This window comes from Lissotriton vulgaris, chromosome 7 (genome assembly GCF_964263255.1).
Source record: "Lissotriton vulgaris chromosome 7, aLisVul1.2, whole genome shotgun sequence".
Taxonomy (NCBI): domain Eukaryota; kingdom Metazoa; phylum Chordata; class Amphibia; order Caudata; family Salamandridae; genus Lissotriton; species Lissotriton vulgaris.
Genome location: NC_141695.1, coordinates 5,952,336 through 5,973,252, shown reverse-complemented (window position 1 = coordinate 5,973,252; position 20,917 = coordinate 5,952,336). Strand labels below are relative to the sequence as shown.

At 44.3% G+C, this 20,917-nt stretch overlaps 1 protein-coding gene across 1 annotated transcript in view; it reads left to right on the top strand.

The window, feature by feature from the left end:
- Window positions 1-5,775: 5,775 nt before the first annotated feature.
- The window catches only part of LOC147700481 (uncharacterized), a 91,150-nt gene continuing 76,008 nt past the window's right edge, over window positions 5,776-20,917 (top strand). The window contains exons 1-2 of the mRNA XM_086928424.1: window positions 5,776-6,259; window positions 10,364-10,459. Coding sequence (XP_086784550.1) covers window positions 5,776-6,259; window positions 10,364-10,459 — 580 coding nt within the window. The remainder of the gene's footprint in view (window positions 6,260-10,363; window positions 10,460-20,917) is intronic.

Genomic DNA, 20,917 nt, shown 5'->3' with positions numbered 1-20,917 from the left:
GCTCCCAGTGCTAACAATCAGCACAAGCAGCAGCATGGCATGCCAAACTCCGCCCGCTAGTGAAACTCTGGGGAATCTCGCTGAGTTTTTATGGAACTCTGTGAAATTCCGCACACCCTTATCTACAACACACAAAGAGTAGGTGACCAGTAATAGTGCACACTGAGTGTCACTCATCATTCTTAGACCTCACTGAGATTCACTGGGTACGCATAGAATTGTTGTCGCAGCAAATAGTACACTGAGAGTCACTGGCCATAAATGATACACTGGTATTTTCTCTATTTAGGAGGCTGGCTCTGTATATACTATACCAAATTAGGGTATAGTGTGCACAGGGTCAAGTGGAACCCCAAAGGTAGGCAGAGAAAGAAGTAGATAATACCTTACTCTCTATTTGGGGTAGTGTGGGCAGTAAGGCTTCATCAGAGGGTAGTGTTAAGCATTTATTGTACACACCTAGGTAAGAAATGATTACACACACTCAGAGTCTGAACTCAGATCAATTTTGTTTGTATTAAAATATTTGTTTTGTGATATTTATTGCTGGAACCAAATCATAAGCAGAATCGTACTCTCAAAAGCCAGGCATCACAATTATGCATTTGACATTGAGTTGAACTTGATACAGGTTTGTGAATTATGACAAAACAGTTGTAATTCTGTTTCGGTTACTTTTATTACTCAACGAGGTAGCCCTAGATATCACACTGGCACATTTTGTGGAAGAAAAAAAAAATAGGGTAATGCATTTTTGTTTACAAATACAGTGTTGCAGGGTCACTCACAAAACACTCTTAGTCCTGTGAGAACAGAACTAAGGTTGCGGGTCCATGAATAGTTTTTGGTCAGATGGGCACTAGGTTTCTACCACCAGCGGCACATAGGTGGCCGGGTGCGGAGTGCAGGAACCGCTTGTAAGCCTACGGGTGAAGGAATCTTGTAGGTTCAGGACTGCAGACAAGCAGGCCTCTTGCCTGATTGAACAAAAGCTCCTGGGGTTGAGGGCAACACTGAAGGGCTGTTTGGCCAGCACAAGTACTGCACTCCAGGGGCACAGAGGCGCCAGGGTGCAGGATACTGTTTTCAGGGATCAAGGTTTCTGAGTGGGGACCTTCAGTCTTGGTCGAAGCTGCAGACTTGGTCAGGGATTCCTGATAGGAGGTCATCTATCTTTAGGAGTTGAAGCCTTGTGACTGCAGGGAGTCGCAGATGGAGTCGGTCGAACTATCACAGTCAGACTTCTTAGACTGCTTTGGTCAGAGAGGTGGTCAGGGGTGCCGCCTTCACTCGTGGTTAGGGAGAAATTCCAAGTAATAGTTACAAGCTCAGGTTAGAAGCTTGTGGCTGTTCAGAGGTCACCAAATCCCAAGTTAGGATCGCTGGGGAGACCTCCTTAGGTTATCTATAGCTCGGGCTCAGGGCGCCGGGTGCAGAGTGGTGTGGACTCGTAAAGTCAGCCGGAGTCAGAGTCGGTTGCTTTTTAGCAAGTCTGGTGCTCACTGGAGACAGGGTCTCAAATGCAGGGCAGGTCCTCCGGGATCTTGCAGGCTGCTGGCTGCAGGACACACCAGGGTTTTGCTGGAGGAGACTGAGGTTGGGAAAGGCCAGCAGGGCTGTCGCCAGGTCAGTTGGAGTCCTCTTTTTCTCTCAGTGCGGCTGTTCGGTCCTTCTTTTTTGCCCTTCTTGTCGGCTCTGGACTGAGGAGGCAAGGTGCACAGGCGCACCTTAATACTAAATTTAGGGGCATTTCAGATAGGTACAGGTCGGAACCAATGCGTCCCTTCCTTGGGGTGGATACACACCCCTAGTATGCCACCTTCTGGTGGGAGCGGGGCATAAGCCTCACTCTGTTTGGTTGAGTCTCCCCATCTGGAAGATGGGGCGGACTGAGAGTTGTGCTTCACATTGCCTCTGCCATCTTAGGTGTAGGGTTGTTCAAGGTGGGCACATCTCTCTTCCTGTCTTTGTTTCCCTGCTGATTCTCCCACCAAATGGGGGGGGGGGGTAGCACCGGTGGGGACCAGTTGCTCGGTGTAACAAATGGTTTAATCAGCTTGCAAAGGCCACAAGCCTTTGAAGCTTCCCTTTCGTGGACCATGTCCATCCTGTGAGCGGAGGCTTGACACCTCTCCCAAGGATGCGCTTTATTTCAGGACCCCAGAAGTGGCAGCCTCTCGACCCAGGGGTCCAAAGACATGTCTGGTGGTGGCAGCTGGCCAGAGTTAGGTCATTTTTCAGGAGGCATCTCTAAGATGCCCTCTGAGTGCATTTCTCATTAAATTCCACACTAGGCATCAGTGTGGGTTTAATGCGCTGAGAAGTTTGATATCAAACTTCCAGTTTTCAGTAAAGCCATTATGGTGCTGTACAGTTCGTAATGACAAAGTCGTATACCATATAGTCTTTATGGCGATACTGCACTTACCATGTCTTGATAATTGATTTAGACACAGTAGTGGTACAGGGCTCATGCACCTGCACCCTCACCACTGTTATAGTGCACCCAGCTAGAATGGTAGCTTATCTATGCCAGGGCAGTGGATTGTGTCATGAGGAGTCTTCACTTTGCTCTGTAACAAAACACGCAGCCTGCAATGGCCGTGTGTGTGTGTAAAGGTATAGGGCTTCTATAGGTGGCAAAATAAGTGCTGCAGCCCTTAGAGGCCCACCCTGGTCATAGTGCCCTGGGTACCTGTGGTACATTTTACAAGGGGCTTACATGTGGCTAAAGAGTGCCAATTGGGTTTTTTAGCAGTACAGTTTAGGGAAATAACAAATGCCCTGGGCACATGGTTGGCAGGTACCCTGGACACACTCAGTCAAAGTGCATAAACATCAGTCAAAAAGTGGGGGGCAGCCATGCAAAAAGGGGCACTTTCCTACACTCTACTGTCCTGGAATCCACTGAAAGCCACTGGCCAGTGTTGTCTAGGTTAGAACATCACAGTACGAGGGCATTTGAATGTATTTCTTTTATTGATTTTGAATAGCACGGCCATTGTCCAGGAGTCCGGGAGACTGCATTGCCTACCTGCCACGACCTGTTGCCATTTCCTGCTGAGACTGCTGCCTGTCTACAGGGTCAGAGGGAGCTTTACCGCTGGGGTTCGCGCTATTGAGAGCGCCGCTGCCTTGACTTACTGGTCCCCCCCCCCCGTTGCCGCTTTGTACATCGGACGCGGCCGCCGAGTGGGGGGACTACAGGCCCCACAATCCCTGGCTGGGATAGCTCTGCCCACCTACGCCCTTTCACCCGCCCGGAGGCACACAAAACACCGAGGCTTCCACATAGGAGTGGGAGACTGCATTGCCTACCTGCCACGACCTGTTGCCATTTCCTGCTGAGACTGCTGCCTGTCTACAGGGTCAGAGGGAGCTTTACCGCTGGGGTTCGCGCTATTGAGAGCGCCGCTGCCTTGACTTACTGGTCCCCCCTGCCGCCGCTTTGTACATCGGACGCGGCCGCCGAGCGGGGGGACTACAGGCCCCACAATCCCTGGCTGGGATAGCTCCGCCCAACTATGCCCTTTCACCCGCCCGGAGGCACACAAAACACCGAGGCTTCCTCCGCGACGCGCGCGGGCGGCGCCGGGCTAAGCCCGGGCAAAGGGCGGGCCCTCTGAGGCCCTCAGAGGCACGATAAGGCCAGGCAAGGCCATTTCCCTGATATCTCCATCTTCGAGCAGCTAAAGCACTGTACTACACGTGGAAAATATCGTGGATTATTGCTGTACATCTTTACTGAACATTCTTCGGCCAGTATTACCAGCCATTCTTACCCTCCATTCTTTCGCCGGTTACCAGACGGGGGTCAGTAGGAAGACGGTTCTGATCCATTACTGAATCGCCCAGGAACCCGGATTAGTAGGAGGGGTTATAGTTAAAGATGAGGATTTGATCTACCTTATATGAACTTAAGTAGGACTTTGCTGAAAAGTAACCCTGTTATGCAGGCGACCTAACTGAGGTGAATACGATCTTAGTGCTGGTCGCTTTGAAGAGGTTATTTCATACTGAGTTGGATCCTAGCTGCCATCTGTATTTGGTCTTTGAACTGATTGGAGCAGGAATCTCCCTATTGTTGTATGATAGTGTTTCCCCCCCGTTGTGTTAGTATTAGTATTGTTAGTATTGTGTATTGCTCCTATAGTCAATTATTTGAGTGCCGTTTTTGACTTCTGTTGTAAACATGCCTAGAAAATTGGCACCTGTAGCCACAGAGCCACTTAACACCTTAGATTCTTTCTTAGTACAAGTGGTCAAAAAAATAAATAATGAAAGAAGGCAATCCCTAGGTCTGAGCCAATCACCAATTTTGCCCCCAACGAGCCCTTCCCCTAATGCACCAATGTCTAATACACCATCACAAGACCCCACAACATATATACCCGACCTTAATTCTCAAGACATCGGCAATGATGATGAAAATTCAGATCTGCTAGTTGACTTGTCAACAAATGCAGTGTCTGACCCTGATCAACAGCAAAATATTGTAGTGGAAGTTCCCTCATCCCCGTTGCCCGTAATACGGCCTGTGAGAACCTGTAGAAAATCTCAGTCTAAACGTGGGGGGAAACAGCCAGGAAGAAAAAAGCTCACTACACCGCCTAGACGCAAAGGGAAAAATGTGGAGTGCGATGATGACGATGAGTTAAGACATATCATTGACGACGACCTATTCAATAGGATCTCAGATATGATAGACATGAAAATCAGGACCATCATTAAGCCATTGATTGGGAAGATAGACAAATTAACTGCCGAGGTGAAAAAGATGGGTGGGTCGCAAAGTAAGTTGGCTGACGAATTGGGGAATCTAGTTACTCATGTCATTAAACCAGTAGCTATAGCTGAGGAGGAGACTGGTGCGGACATAGGCCCTACGGAAGGCCAACTACAATCTATCCCGCCAGGGCAGCTACCACCACCTGCGCCTAGCCAGGAAGCAGTAAGAGAGTCCCCCACTTTACCACCTGTTGTGCCAGCACCACTACATCTAGGGGATGATTCATCACAATTCATCATGGAAGCTTCACCAGTAGTTCTGGTATTGGCCAACGTCCCTACTTTATCACATGGCCAAATAGAATCTACTCAAGGACTAAAAGATAAAGCTTTACATTCGCTCACTAATAATATGCAAATGGCATATCAGGGGACTGACCAGCTAGCAGGGGAAATTGTAATGACAAGGAGGGTATCATGGATTGGGAACAAGCCAAAGAAGTTTAAGGGGGACTGCGTAGTATTAAACTTTGCTAACACAGAGGTACTCCCAAATGTCCTGGCCAACATCTTCCACCTCAACGAAGAAGTGGTTCCATAATCCCCCTTACTCTGAAATTCTTTTATAGTGAGAATCAGATCGCGACCTCCTCTAAGATCCCTAGACCTAGAAGGAATACAAGAGTCACTAACTGGGGAGGGGATACTCGAACCAGATATAACAACGACCGTTTCCATCCTATGATAAGTCTTGGGACAGGGCAATGTAACTATCCAACTGGGCTAACTGCCAGAACACCTAGGTTAAATTGGCCCATTATAAACAGGTGGGGACCAAGCACCCCGGGATATAATCACAGAGGTCAGGGAAATGGGTTTATAGCCCAGACGGGAAATGAACAGCTCTCGATGCGCCCAAATACCCCACGACCCATGTGGAACACGACAGCAAGCGGATGGGGTCAGGCGGCCACCCCTTTTGACTGGGTATTTGGAACGGGAAATAGGTTTGGAGTCTTATCCAATATAAATGACTGCGATTGACATATGGAGGAGGAGGATACTAATTTGGTAAAAGATGCCTTAGATCAGCAACTAGATCAGAGCACTCAACTTATTAATGGCTTAGATCCCAGTGAGTTCATCTCCCAGATAGGGCAAGAAGACCAAGTCACATCAAAACATGAACATCTCCCCACTTTAAATTTAATCTTGCTTGAGCACTGTGCGAATCAGAGCCTTGCCAGTGATAACCTGCAGAGCCTTTCGAAAGTGGGATCCAATGAAGGGACCCAACTGCCACGAGCAGCTGAAGGGGCATTGGCGCGGTACTCAGAGCCTAAGACACCCACAGATTCTTGCAAGATGATAAGCTGGAACATAGCAGGGCTAAATGCCAAACGACAGGATAAGGCATGGTCAAGCTTTGTTTTAGGCCACCATATTATTGCCCTCCAGGAAACCTGGGACACATCCGCCAATCTTTGGTGGGATGGGTTTACCAGTTTTACTAAAGCAGCTGTCCCCAGTCGTATGTGGAGAGCTAAGGGAGGCCTTGTAATTCTGTTTTCCATAGATCTGAAGGGAACTTAGAGGCAGATTAGCACTGATTCCCATAACATCTTAATGGTAGAAAGAGTGACTAATAATACTAGCAGGACAATATATATAAACTTTTATAGTTCTGGGAACAGCGACCATAGAGGATGTAACATTGCTAACCTAGATAGTATTTTAAAATTAGCCAGCCAGAATACCAAGTATGATTTAGAGTATATTTTATTAGGCGATTTTAACATTCACCCATGTAACCTAGTCTGTAGGAGAAGTAGTGATGATGGGGACGAAGGACCAGAGGGACCCCACTTCGAACATACCACAGAGGGAGAGGAGTTAGAAGATTTTCTTGCCAACTTTGATTTGCACGAACCAGATGGTGGCCCTAGATTGCCAACTTTTACTGGTGTCCTCCAAGGTACAATAATAGATTATATCTTTGTAACCCAAGGTATTTTAAACCGGGTTATTGCCTATCGTACGGTACAAACACATTTTAGCGCTCATAACCCGGTAGTACTTGAAGTGGCTTGGGGAGCCCACATGGGGTTACCCCCAATGTTAGCAAGACCCGCTCACCCCCTGAGGACTTCTGATCAAGGCAGGCGTGTGAAATGGGCAAAGGTGGTCCCGGGAGAATTCTATGCAGAAAATTTCCTAAAGATTAAGGACCTGGTTGAGATTTGTAAAAATCCTCGTGCCCAGGGCAAAGAAATTGTAGAGGCATTTGAGGCAATATGTGGGCAGGTGTCACAGGATCTCTTAGTTAAGCCAAAAAAAGGAACCCCAGGAAATAAGTGCTGGTTTGACTCAGCATGTTCTAAAGCCCATAGATTACTGCTGGCAGCCCTTAAAAATACCCCCAGGGAAAAAGATGAGATCACCAGACTAAGGAAAACTTACAAGCTAGCCGTAAAAAAACGAAAGGAAACCATTAAACATGAAGCATGGGATAACCTTCTCTCAGTAGCAGTCCTGAAGGATAGTGGGAAATTTTGGGAGATTATTAAACAGCCCTTTTTCTCAGATGATAATAATGAATCCATGGACTGTGTTATCCCTGACGAAAAATGGTTGTCTCATTTTAAAAATGTATACGGGGATACTGACGAAGTAATTAAAAGTGTCCCGTCAGTAACCTTAGCCGCCCGCCCCATCTTTTTCAACCATCAAGAAGTGGAAAAAGCTATCTTGGCTACCACAAAGCACAAGGCACCCGGTCCCGATGGAGTCCCCGCTGACTTTTTCATGTATTCACCAAAATTGTGGGCAGAGGTTTTGGCAAACGTGTTCAATGCAGTCAATGGCAATCCAGCACCTGCCTCATGGGATACCTCTATCATCGTCCCTATTTTTAAAAAAGGCCAGCGGAATGACCCCGGCTGTTATAGGCCTATATCCCTCCTGGATTCATCTGTAAAAATCTTAGGTAGAGTCCTTTTATCTAGGTTAAGGGAAAATGTTGAGAGCTGTGGTGGGTTGTCTGAGATCCAATATGGTTTTAGGGAAAGAAAAGGGACCATTGAACAGTGCGCCAACTTACACTTGCTCATCTCCAAATATACTGTGGCCAAGGAGGGGTCCGCGTTCCTAGCTTTCATGGATCTCTCCTCGGTTTTTGATCTGGTCAATAGGACAAAGTTGTGGGCCATTTTGTTGGAGATGGGTATTGACGAGGCATTGGTTACTTTTATGGCCACTCTGCACCAAGAGCTCTTTGCAGCCGTACGTGTAACGAATGAGGGTAGGTGTACCCCCTCTTTAAATCATTAAAGGGGGTATGGCAACGCTGCATATTAGCCCCCTTACTCTTCACCATCTATATCAACGGCTTGGGCACGCACCTAGGGGAGCAGGAAGCCGACGTCCCGCATGTAGGAGCCGTTAAAATCCCGGCGCTCCTGTACGCGGATGACGCCGTACTGATCACTCGCACGGGTGTCGGCCTCCAGCGCCTCTTGAATGCCTTTGGTTCGTTTATGGAGCGATTGGATCTCAAGGTAAACGTAACCAAGTCACATACAATGGTGGTGGGCCGTGAGTGTTGTAAGAAGAGAAGCAAAACATTCACATGTAGGGGGGACACGGTTTCAAGGGTATCTACATTTCCCTATTTAGGCGTTCTGTTTGATCAGAAAGGGACCTGGGGCCCGCAGGTAAGAGCCAAGAGGTTGGCTGTCATTAGATCTTCATCAGCACTCTTGGGTTTTGCTGGTAGGCTAGGGGCTAGGCCTATGGAAGCTCTGTTAAAAAACTATAAGAGTAAACCTGTGGCCATTGCACTATATGGTTCTGCATTGTGGGGTTATGTAAACTTGGAACCAATCCAGAGAGCAGAGAATAGATTCATTAGAACCCTGCTTTCTGTACCACAGTCGACCCCAACCTACTCCATTCACAAAGAAGTGGGCCTAAACTTTTTGTCTGACATGCTGAGCATGGCCCCTCTGATCTTTTGGTTAAAAACGTGGATGAATGAAGAACTCCCATTAAACCATAAGATCATGTCTGATGTTCTGTCCCTGGACAAATCTAATAAGATTCCCTGGCTGGCCTATCTGGCTAGGGCATTCTCAGACCTGGGACGTCCGGAGCTTTTTTCCTCCCCCGAGAACATCAAGGTACATGATATTGATTTTGTAAAAAAGTCCTTCATGGGAAGGAGGGAAGCGTGCCGTGAAGAATGTGAACTGGCAAAACCATCAGTGAGGGAACATTGCCTTCTTGTTAACTCATTTTCACTAGCACCTTATCTTGGTTTTGTGACAATTCCCTTCCATAGGTTTCTCTTAACTAAGTTCAGATTTAATTTGTTACATTTTTATTTAGGTTCTTTTAAAAGTTGGCAGAAGCCGGAATTAGCCCTGCCCTGTAGCTGCAACCAGTTCTCTGTACAAGATACAATGCATTTTGTCATGTTTTGCGGGCTGTATCTAAAGCCAAGAAAAAAATACTTGTTGCCTATTCTTAAAGAGGCAGGCTTCACTCAAGTGAGACCTGCCCTGCTCTTTTTACAATTACTGCCCAATCCCTACATCACTTTTTGTATAGCTAACTTTCTGGTAGCCACTTCGAGGGTGAAAGCTGCCTGCCTAGATTCGCCTTAAAGCAAATGTTTTATTATTTATACTCATTTTTTAATGTAATACTTTTAATTGTCTGTAAATACTTTTTAAATTGTCTGTCTGTATTTACCGTTTTTAAGAAAAAACCTTGTATGAAATGTTTTTATCTTTTTCTCCTCTTTGTATGGCTTTTAAATAAGACGAATAAAGATATTCTGACTGACTGACTGACTGACAGTGTTGTCTAACTGCTAGTCTGTGTCTCATCTTGGAACACACTGAGAGCCAACAAACTAAATATGGCCCTCACTGACTAGTCTTGGTGCACACTGGGAGTCACTGGCCATGAATGATGCTCACTGATATTGACTGACTAGTCATGGATACTCTGGTACTGACCTGCTAGCGTTGTCACACGCTGTTAGTCAGTGTCCCTTCTTGGCATACTCAAATCAAAGACCATAGTACTCGTTGAGACTCTGAAGCTGGATATGCTGGGTACACGCAGAGGATCAGGGCCTGGGTTTGGCTCAGAGAGTCACCGGCCAGACTGCAAATGCTCTGAGAGGCACTGGTCAGTTTTCCACAATGAAAGTTGATAACTAGACCTGTTGCACTCAAAGATTTGCTGTCTAGGTCAGCATACACTTATAGATAGTAATAAACTTTGGGATACACCAGCAATCTGTGGTGGTCTTGGCAGACGCTGAAAGTCATTGGTCAATGTTGGCACAGACTGGAGGCACAGATGGGGGACACTAGTTACCGTAGCACAAACTAAGATTCGCTGAACAGTTGTTGCAAATGCTCAGAATCAGTGCCTTGTCCTGGTAGACACTGACCATCATTGACTGGGCATGGCACACACACTTACTGGACCAATCAGACATTAGGAGTCACTGGTTACTCCTGACACCCACTCAAAGACACTAACTCGGGCTGGAGGTTGTACATCAAGTATTAAAGTGCAAATATCCCTAGTAATAAATACTCATGTATTATTTTATTTGCAGTTGACTCAGAGCTCCGTTGCTTGAAGAGACAAGCTATAACCCTGGGAGTGATGACAGCCGTGAGCACCCTCGTAACCATCGTTCTTTACCGTCTGGGTAAGCAGCAGTGAGCGGATCTTCACACACCTGACCAGTCTATAGCCCAGCTCTGCATTAAGATATAGCTACAAAACAGATATTTTTGTCAGGAGCAGGCAGCAAGTACTGGATGAAGGGACGTGGAATATGATATTCTGTTCCCATTCACACACCAGGAATGTGCACTTTGCACACCAACCGGTTTGCGAATGGTAATTCAATTTGGAATGCAACATATGCACAAAATGGTTGCATTGCTAAATGTACAATCACAAGAGGTAGAACAATTACCTGTCTTATGAATATTAATTATGAAGGTCGCAATTTGCAACCCCATCATTAGCTGCGAATACAGGGACGAAAGACTGCAAGGAGCAGCAGACCTCCATTCTTGTATTTGCATTTATTCTGTCATTAGCTGTGACTACAGGGGCGAAGGCCTGCTAGGAGCAGCAGACCTCCATTCTTGTATTTACATGTATTCTTTCATTAGCTTAGAATACAGTGGCAAAGGCCTGCTAGGAGCAGCAGACCTCCATTCTTGTAATTACATTTATTCTATCATTAGCTGTGAATGCTCAGGTAAAGGCCTGCTAGGAGCAGCAGACCTCCATTCTTGTATTTGCATTTATTCTATCATTGGCTGTGAATACAGGGGCGAAGGCCTGCTAGGGGCAGCAGACCTCCATTCTTGTAATTACATTTATTCTATCATTAGCTGTGAATACAGGGGTGAAGGCCTGCTAGGAGCAGCAGACCTCCATTCTTGTATTTGCATATATTCTATCTTTAGCTGTGAATACAGGGGCGTGGGCCTGCTACGAGCAGCAGACCTCCATTCTTGTATTTGCATTTATTCTATCATTGGCTGTGAATACAGGGGCGAAGGCCTGCTAGGAGCAGCAGACCTCCATTCTTGTATTTGCATATATTCTATCTTTAGCTGTGAATACAGGGGCGTGGGCCTGCTACGAGCAGCAGACCTCCATTCTTGTATTTGCATTTATTCTATCATTGGCTGTGAATACAGGGGCGAAGGCCTGCTAGGAGCAGCAGACCTCCATTCTTGTATTTGCATTTATTCTATCATTGGCTGTGAATACAGGGGCGTGGGCCTGCTAGGAGCAGCAGACCTCCATTCTTGCATTTACATTTATTCTATCATTGGCTGTGAATACAGGGGCGAAGGCCTGCTAGGAGCAGCAGACCTCCATTCTTGTTTTTATATTTATTCTGTCATCAGCTGTGAATACAGGGGTGAAGGCCTGCTAGGAGCAGCAGACCTCCATTCTTGTTTTTATATTTATTCTGTCATCAGCTGTGAATACAGGGGTGAAGGCCTGCTAGGAGCAGCAGACCTCCATTCTTGTTATTATATTTATTCTGTCATCAGCTGTGAATACAGGGTCGAAGGCCTGCTAGGAGCAGCAGACCTCCATTCTTGTTTGTGCATGTATTCAATCATTAGGTGTGAATGCAGGGGCGAAGGCCTGCTAGGAGCAGCAGACCTCCATTCTTGCATTTACATTTATTCTATCATTGGCTGTGAATGCAGGGGCGAAGGCCTGCTAGGAGCAGCAGACCTCCATTCTTGTTTGTGCATGTATTCAATCATTAGGTGTGAATGCAGGGGCGAAGGCCTGCTAGGAGCAGCAGACCTCCATTCTTGTTTTTATATTTATTCTATCATTAGCTGTGAATACAGGGGCGAAGGCCTGCTAGGAGCAGCAGACCTCCATTCTTGTTTTTATATTTATTCCATCATTGGCTGTGAATACAGGGGCGAAGGCCTGCTAGGAGCAGCAGACCTCCATTCTTGCATTTACATTTATTCTATCATTGGCTGTGAATGCAGGGGCGAAGGCCTGCTAGGAGCAGCAGACCTCCATTCTTGTTTTTATATTTATTCTATCTTTAGCTGTGAATACAGGGGCGTGGGCCTGCTACGAGCAGCAGACCTCCATTCTTGTATTTGCATTTATTCTATCATTAGCTGTGAATACAGGGGCGAAGGCCTGCTAGGAGCAGCAGACCTCCATTCTTGTATTTGCATTTATTCTATCATTGGCTGTGAATACAGGGGCGTGGGCCTGCTAGGAGCAGCAGGCCTCCATTCTTGTTTTTATATTTATTCTGTCATCAGCTGTGAATACAGGGGTGAAGGCCTGCTAGGAGCAGCAGACCTCCATTCTTGTTTTTATATTTATTCTGTCATCAGCTGTGAATACAGGGGTGAAGGCCTGCTAGGAGCAGCAGACCTCCATTCTTGTTTTTATATTTATTCTGTCATCAGCTGTGAATACAGGGGCGAAGGCCTGCTAGGAGCAGCAGACCTCCATTCTTGCATTTACATTTATTCTATCATTGGCTGTGAATGCAGGGGCGAAGGCCTGCTAGGAGCAGCAGACCTCCATTCTTGTTTGTGCATGTATTCAATCATTAGGTGTGAATGCAGGGGCGAAGGCCTGCTAGGAGCAGCAGACCTCCATTCTTGTATTTGCATTTATTCTATCATTGGCTGTGAATACAGGGGCGAAGGCCTGCTAGGAGCAGCAGACCTCCATTCTTGTTTTTATATTTATTCCATCATTAACTGTGAATACAGGGGCTAAGGCCTGCTAGGAGCAGCAGACCTCCGTTCTTGCATTTACATTTATTCTGTCATTAGCTGTGAATACAGGGGTGAAGGCCTGCTAGGAGCTGCAGACCTCCATTCATGTATTTATATTTATTCCATCATTAGCTGTGAATACAGGGACTAAGTCCTGCTAGGAGCCCCAGACCTCCACTCTTGTATTTACATTTATTCTATCATTAGCTGTGAATGCTCAGGTGAAGGCCTGGAAGGAGCGGCAGACCTCCATTCTTGTATTTACATTTATTCTATCATTAACCGTGAATGCTCAGGTGAAGGCCTGGAAGGAGCGGCAGACCTCCATTCTTGTATTTACATTTATTCTATCATTAACCGTGAATGCTCAGGTGAAGGCCTGGAAGGAGCGGCAGACCTCCATTCTTGTATTTACATTTATTCTATCATTAACTGTGAATGCTCAGGTGAAGGCCTGGAAGGTGCAGCAGACCTCCATTCTTGTATTTACATTTATTCTATCATTAACCGTGAATGCTCAGGTGAAGGCCTGCTAGGAGCGGCAGACCTCCATTCTTGTATTTACATTTGTTCTATCATTAGCTGTGAATACAGGGGCGAAGGCCTGCTAGGAACAGCAGACCTCCATTCTTGTTTTTATATTTATTCCATCATTAACTGTGAATACAGGGGCTAAGGCCTGCTAGGAGCAGCAGACCTCCGTTCTTGCATTTACATTTATTCTGTCATTAGCTGTGAATACAGGGGCCAAGGCCTGCTAGGAGCAGCAGACCTCCACTCTTGTATTTACATTTATTCTATCATTAGCTGTGAATGCTCAGGTGAGGGCCTGCTAGGAGCGGCAGACCTCCATTCTTGTATTTACATTTATTCTATCATTAGCCGTGAATGCTCAGGTGAAGGCCTGGAAGGAGCGGCAGACCTCCATTCTTGTATTTACATTTATTCTATCATTAGCTGTGAATGCTCAGGTGAGGGCCTGCTAGGAGCGGCAGACCTCCATTCTTGTTTTTATATTTATTCTATCCTTAACTGTGAATACAGGGGCGAAGGCCTGCTAGGAGCAGCAGACCTCCATTCTTGTTTTTATATTTATTCCATCATTAACTGTGAATACAGGGGCTAAGGCCTGCTAGGAGCAGCAGACCTCCATTCTTGCATTTACATTTATTCTGTCATTAGCTGTGAATACAGGGGTGAGGGCCTGCTAGGAGCAGCAGACCTCCATTCTTGTATTTACATTTATTCCATCATTAACTGTGAATACAGGGGCTAAGGCCTGCTAGGAGCAGCAGACCTCCGTTCTTGCATTTACATTTATTCTGTCATTAGCTGTGAATACAGGGGTGAGGGCCTGCTAGGAGCAGCAGACCTCCATTCTTGTATTTACATTTATTCCATCATTAACTGTGAATACAGGGGCTAAGGCCTGCTAGGAGCAGCAGACCTCCGTTCTTGCATTTACATTTATTCTGTCATTAGCTGTGAATACAGGGGTGAGGGCCTGCTGGGAGCAGCAGACCTCCATTCTTGTATTTACATTTATTCTATCATTAGCTGTGAATACAGGGGTGAGGGCCTGCTAGGAGCAGCAGAACTCCATTCTTGCATTTTCATTGTGAAAATGTTGACATTCGAGGGACTGGTCCTGCTTTAAAAAAATTGTGTTGCAGAAGATATCGGTGAGAACAATCAGTGGTCCCCGTGACCTTTGCCTGTTACCCCTGTGATCGACTGACCTGACTTTCAAAGGGCAGGTGGTACCCTAGGAACCCTTTATCCGTAGCAAAGTAGTTACCACCTCCATTAAGGTCTTGGTAATTGGTCAATGGTTTGTGACGGCAGTCGCGGTGAGAAACTATTGTGCGTACAATACCAAATTGCACTTAGGAAGGAACACCCTTTTTACAACCCTTCCTAATTGTGATTTGATATCTGTGACAAAACCTACAATTTACAAACAAATTTAGGACACAGTAAATGAACATTTTGGGAGGCAAACCCTGTGATTTTGTGAATTGTAGGGTTTTTGATTGTAAAATGGCTTTGGCTTTTGGCCGCGATAAGTGTGGCAGGGTATGCTCAGACGTGAGTCCCTTGCTCACTTTGCCACTGGACTCAAGCAAGCCGGGCTGAAGACGGCTGGAATGCCAGAAACCGGTCCTCGGAAGCCTGTTTCCGGTCCAGGGAAGACATGGCATGGCAGTCTGGGCTGGACTGTTCCCATGAGGCACAGGGTCAGACTGATTTGCATATGGCCATATCTGAACTGGGATGGCAAAGTGGGCTAAAGAACGGTGATGGATAAAACCCAGGTCTGTTGACTGGGTGTGAGTGTTTGATTGATTCAGATGCTCCGTCCATCACCACCCCCTTTTGTACCCCGTAGGGCTACATAGTCAGCATAAGACCAAGGGGAGGTCCTGGCTCATGGAAGCAGGCAAAATGACTAATCTGGGCATGCAAGATCTGCTTGCTCAACAAAGTGGGAGGAGAGTTGCTTCTCCATACAGCAGCAAAAATATCCTGACAGTTCCATACGAGGAGCAGGTGCATTCCACTAGCTAGGCCCTTCTGAGCATGTGCAAGGCTCTGAAGAGGGAAACAGCCCATGGCGAGCACATGGCTACCTAAAATGGCTGCCTAAGTACAAAATGGCTTTCAGCTCATGCTAACAAATCCCTGCAATCTTTAATAGATAGTCCTTTTAGCATGAGCTAAAGACATTCCTATGATCCAGTAGGAACACTGAAAATATTTGCACATTAATTTTCATAATTTTATCAATATTCTAATTCATTGCTAGGTGGGCATTTTCCATTGTAAACATTTCATTAAGCGGGTATATGAGGTATAAGCAGGAATACAAAGGGAACAAAGCATAGGGTCATAATTTTTCACAACCCCAAGGAAAAGCAAATCCTAGAATCATCTAGTAAACATTTTCAGGGCTACTTGTCCATTTTCCTTTTATGAGGGCTAGACCATCAATTATATTTTGTACCAGGGGGACCACACAGGGCCATAAGAATTAGGACGAAGAGCTTCAAAGGGCTGCTCCTCCTCAAAAACGAGATATCCAAAGGGGTACATTATTGACAAAAAAAGAAGAATTCCTTGTGGAAATTGTAGCCGTTGTACAACCAACCAGAGGGGGGGTCTTCTACCTTTGTCCATTTGAGCCTCACAGGCAGGCACTTGTTGTTTCCACGGTGGAGTTGCACAACTCGCAACTCAAGAATCACAGCCCAGTTTCAAGGAAAAGTCTCTTCTTTCAGGATAGGGCAGTCACCCACCAGGGCAAATGCTCTTAGCGATCCTGTCCAGTGTCTCAGGCAGTGCACCAGTTTTCTTCACTTCAATCTAACAGGCACCAGAGACACAGCACCTGCGCCCTAATCTCAAGTCCTTCCCTAACTCCTGTATTGCTCTGCTGGTGCACTGCTCATTCGTTGGGGCCACACATTGCATCCAGTGTGCCCAGGTATCTCTTGACCAACAAACAAAGGAGCAAAACTTGCATTCACTTCGGGACCAGGATTCAGAGGCCTGATGCTAGGATCTCTGAAGCAACCCTTGTTTCAAAAGGGGTCACCTCAAGCAAAGCTTCCTCGCCATTCTGGTCGGTCTGTGACTCTCAGCTGGGCATCAAAAACTTGATCCACGATTTCTCCTTTCTGGTATCTGACCCCGTCTTTCGCCCAAGGCAGTGGCAGGGGGTACACACTTGTTCACAGGGCTTACGCCTTCACTGAGGTCCTAGTAGCCAGCACAGCCTGTGCTGGTTACCTTCACCTTGGCTTCAAGCTGGACTGGTGCTGACGCTGACTCTCCAGGCTGGATCTGATGTCCGGGCCCCTCTGGCAATGGTTGAAAGGCAGCAAATATCTATTGGTGGACAGAACAAAAGGTCTTTAGACAAGTCACAGAAACAGTCTATCAACAGAGAGGATAGTCTCAGAATACTTCCTAGTCTTGGGTTGACCCATATATTAGCAAGGCATCCAAGAACCACTTCATTTATGTATGTGAGAGTAAAAAAACAACAGCCTGGACCTATTGGCAAGTATAAAAGGAACTCTTTGGTGAACTGACAAGAGTAATACATCACCCAATCCCAAGCAGCCAAGGAAGTCTGTATTAATTTACTAAACTGTGAGGAAAAGAGAAAAATAACACAGACATACCCGAATTCCTTACATTGGTGTATTCCTGTGTACCAATCTGAAAACCCTCCAAAAGCAAGGGAAATGTTCTACACTTTTACTTATAGATTTTTAAACTACTTGTACAGGACTGCAGACACTTCTAAAATGATTCTTCTTAATAAAAGCACCTTCATTGTATGCTTAGGACCATGCTCTCATGTTACAGGAGCAGCAGAAAAAATCGAAAACTGCGAATTTAACAGGAGTTCTTACCTATAAAACAATATTTCCTTAAAAAATGTGTGCTAAGGATCACATGGGCATCTCTCCTGCATTCTAATTTTCATGCTCCAAACTATGCAACATCAGCTCTAATAAGGACTGTCAGTTTATTTACACAGACTAGCTAATAAAAAACTAGCAATGCCCTTGCAAAACTATGTAGCATGAAAATAACATACAATAATGGTGTTATCACCTTAAGATTTTTAGAACAAAAACTACCCACTTCTAGTTCCCCTTGAAGATCAAATAAGGGAACAACAATCTAGACTACTGATCTTGTCATAATTTCATCAAACAGGATGGGCAGTAACATAACATATATAATTATTCATTTTATTAATGCTAACAAGGTTTAAAACAGTATTACTGAATAGCCAAGGAAATGTCTCGTTGCTATTTCAAAGACAGAATAGGCAGGCTAAAGAAAATATTGAGAAAAAGAGAGAGTAACATTCATTGTACCTTCCCTTAATTTGTAGAGGAGACAGCCTCCTTCCCCCATTTTGACAGTAGGAAACCTGATACAGGTTTCACTTCTGTCTACACTATCAACCCCTATTTGTAGCCACTGGGCATAAACAAAGTTATAGGAGGTACATAGCACTTTTGAGCGAGCTAAAAAAACATGAATACCCAAACCTCAATCCTTTTAGCAAATGTACAAGTGAAACATGAGGGCACATGAAGTCAAACTAAATTTCATTGCCTCAGCTTTAGCACAGTAATCCTCAGACTAAAAGCATTAGTGCTGTATAAATATGGCAAAACTTTATGTTAATCAACGTGCACATATACCATTGTAACGTTTTCTATCACGAGTGCATAAAGTGCTTGCTTTTGCCAAAAAAAGTAAAACTTCTTCTCTCCCCTGTAGTCTTTCAAAAAGTTTGAGAGGTCAAAATGTCAAAGCAGACCTTGCTCTGGGAGCCCTAACAGGCTTCTAAATATGGCACTGACTTTTAACTCTTCCCAGCTGTCCTATTCTGTGTGCAAAGGCTTCCATGCGACTTTCCCAAATCAAAGTCACCCTAAAGACAGAAAGCTGGAATGCAGTCCTATTCCCCTGTTTGTCAGTTTAGAGTTAAGAGAATAACTTCTGCTGGTTTTTGATACATATTTTCAATTATAAGCAGTGTGCAGTAGACCTTTCCAGCAATATAAAGATCAGATATTTGTTTCATACCTAAATGTATGCATTTACTGAAGCCTAAGGCAGTTTAAAAGCTGCTTTGAATGGAAAAAATGATGTTTAAATAGTCAATTTTAACCAATTTCGACTTTGATATTTGGGGCACTTAAAAATGAATATCCTATAATTATTTTGCATAATAAGAATCCTGAGAGTGTTCTCTAGCTAGTCCAGGAGTGGCAAATAAGAAATATATCATATATACCCTTATAAAAATGAGTTTATTATGCCTGCGCAGAGTGATATTTCACATGCAAATTTCGTCATTATGCGGTACAACACAACTTAAATTGAATTCTGATGCTAGGAGGTCACAGTATGAGTTTAAGCTTTATAAATATTAAAAAAACAAATTTAAAAGCTCTTATTTTTTAATAATTTTTTTGCCATAATAATCATTTTTTTAAATAAAACCAATCATTTTGATAATTCCACATAGGAAAAGCAAGCTTCATTCCTTGCCTGTCATATTCAGACGCATTCATTCATAAGCCTAAGCACAGAAGCCTAACTTGAAACATGAAACATTTTGCGCCTTTTTTTCAGAAGGACAATCATTGTTTAACATCAGAACCACGGATATGCTTATGTAAAAAGGCTTTAAGAAAGGAAATCCTTACTTTAAATGTTTTCCTGTTATCCAAAATAATGAACCTGATTTTTGTAACTTTTTAAAACAGCAGTCTGAAATGCAGGGTTTTACACCATATTTGCACTGACAAAATCCTAGCTGAGTCAACATTCCTGTCTCTCCGTGGCCTACAATCAAAACGACAGCTGCTGCTCAGCGGCAGTAAAAACACAGCTGTTGGAAAGCTTTTTTTAGTGTTGAAATGTAAGCACGTGACAGTCTATTTAAAACTGAAGCATTTCAAGTTCTATAAAGTGTTTTTAGCTCAGCAACATCCAATTTACTCAGATAATGTGTTTGCCTGTTAATATCTGATACAATGTATCTAATGAAAATGTTGTAATATTTTATAATTGTTTATTTATTGCAAAACACAATTTCTGTTTTGAGGCCTATTTTATTCCTATTCAATGTCATTCTAATTTTATCTTTTAAGCATTGGCAGTTTGTACATGTGCATAGTTGCTTACTCTATCAATTTAATAGTAACATGTAGTTATTTAGCATATCATATGGTTCATTTCCGTTTTTAATTATTTGTATTTAATATTAATTTAATGACATTTTGTATAACAGACTGATGACAGCAGAAAAAAAAACACAAACACACACATTGCGCTCATTCCAGACATATACAGAAGGGGTCATACACTCAGAACACATAATACAGCGCGCTTAAGGCTAGCCATTATTTCACAAAGAGCGCAATCGCTATTTACTCACAGAAGTACCACTAATGTGAAACTACAAAACACATAGGCATTTAAACAAACATTTAACCCACAGATCAACACTTAGGACAGACACAAAGGACAGCCCACAGACTGTACTTAAACCAAACCATTTGTAGATACTAGTTTTAAGTCATATTGACAAGAAGTGCTTCACAATAGTATTCCAAAAGACTGCAAAAAACAGCCCAACAGACTGTTTTATTTTCAAGAAGCCAAAATGCACTCAATTCACTAGCTTTGGCTGCCAGAACACCAAAAATTCGCTCTGCATATCTCCATTTATAAAAGTGCACAGAAAAGGATCCCTGTTTGTATTATTTTCATATTTTAATTACCTGGGGATACAGAATCACCAAGGAAGAAATATGTTTTTAAACATAAACCTATTTAGGTATTCCCTCTAGGGGAGCCGGCTAATTTAATTCACATCTCACTATGGTACCTCCAAAAAGCAACACATTCTTCGATTTGTGCTTGAAACAGGCATGCCAAAAATAGTGCAGAATATGCAATATTATAACCAAAGTAGCACTTAAGGTACTCTTGTACTGTGTGCTGTTCAAATCAATTCAAAACAGAGAAAAGTCTCCTCTTTACCTGCCTACACAAATTGCAATTCATATATTCATCCCATATAAATCCAAGTTGGCCAACACTAATTACAAAGCCACAGTAAGCGTTACTAAACTACCTTACCAATCCCAGGCATCAAACCAACAGCAAGTGTTGCATCAAAACAACCCTCAACAATCACTTGGTGTCAAAATTCTAACTGCCAAGTTCTGAATGACCTAACGGTTGTTTTTAGAATACTCACTCCAAAAAGGTTCTCAGTCAGGAGTGGTGAACATCATGTGGAGAATCAAAATCAGGAAGAT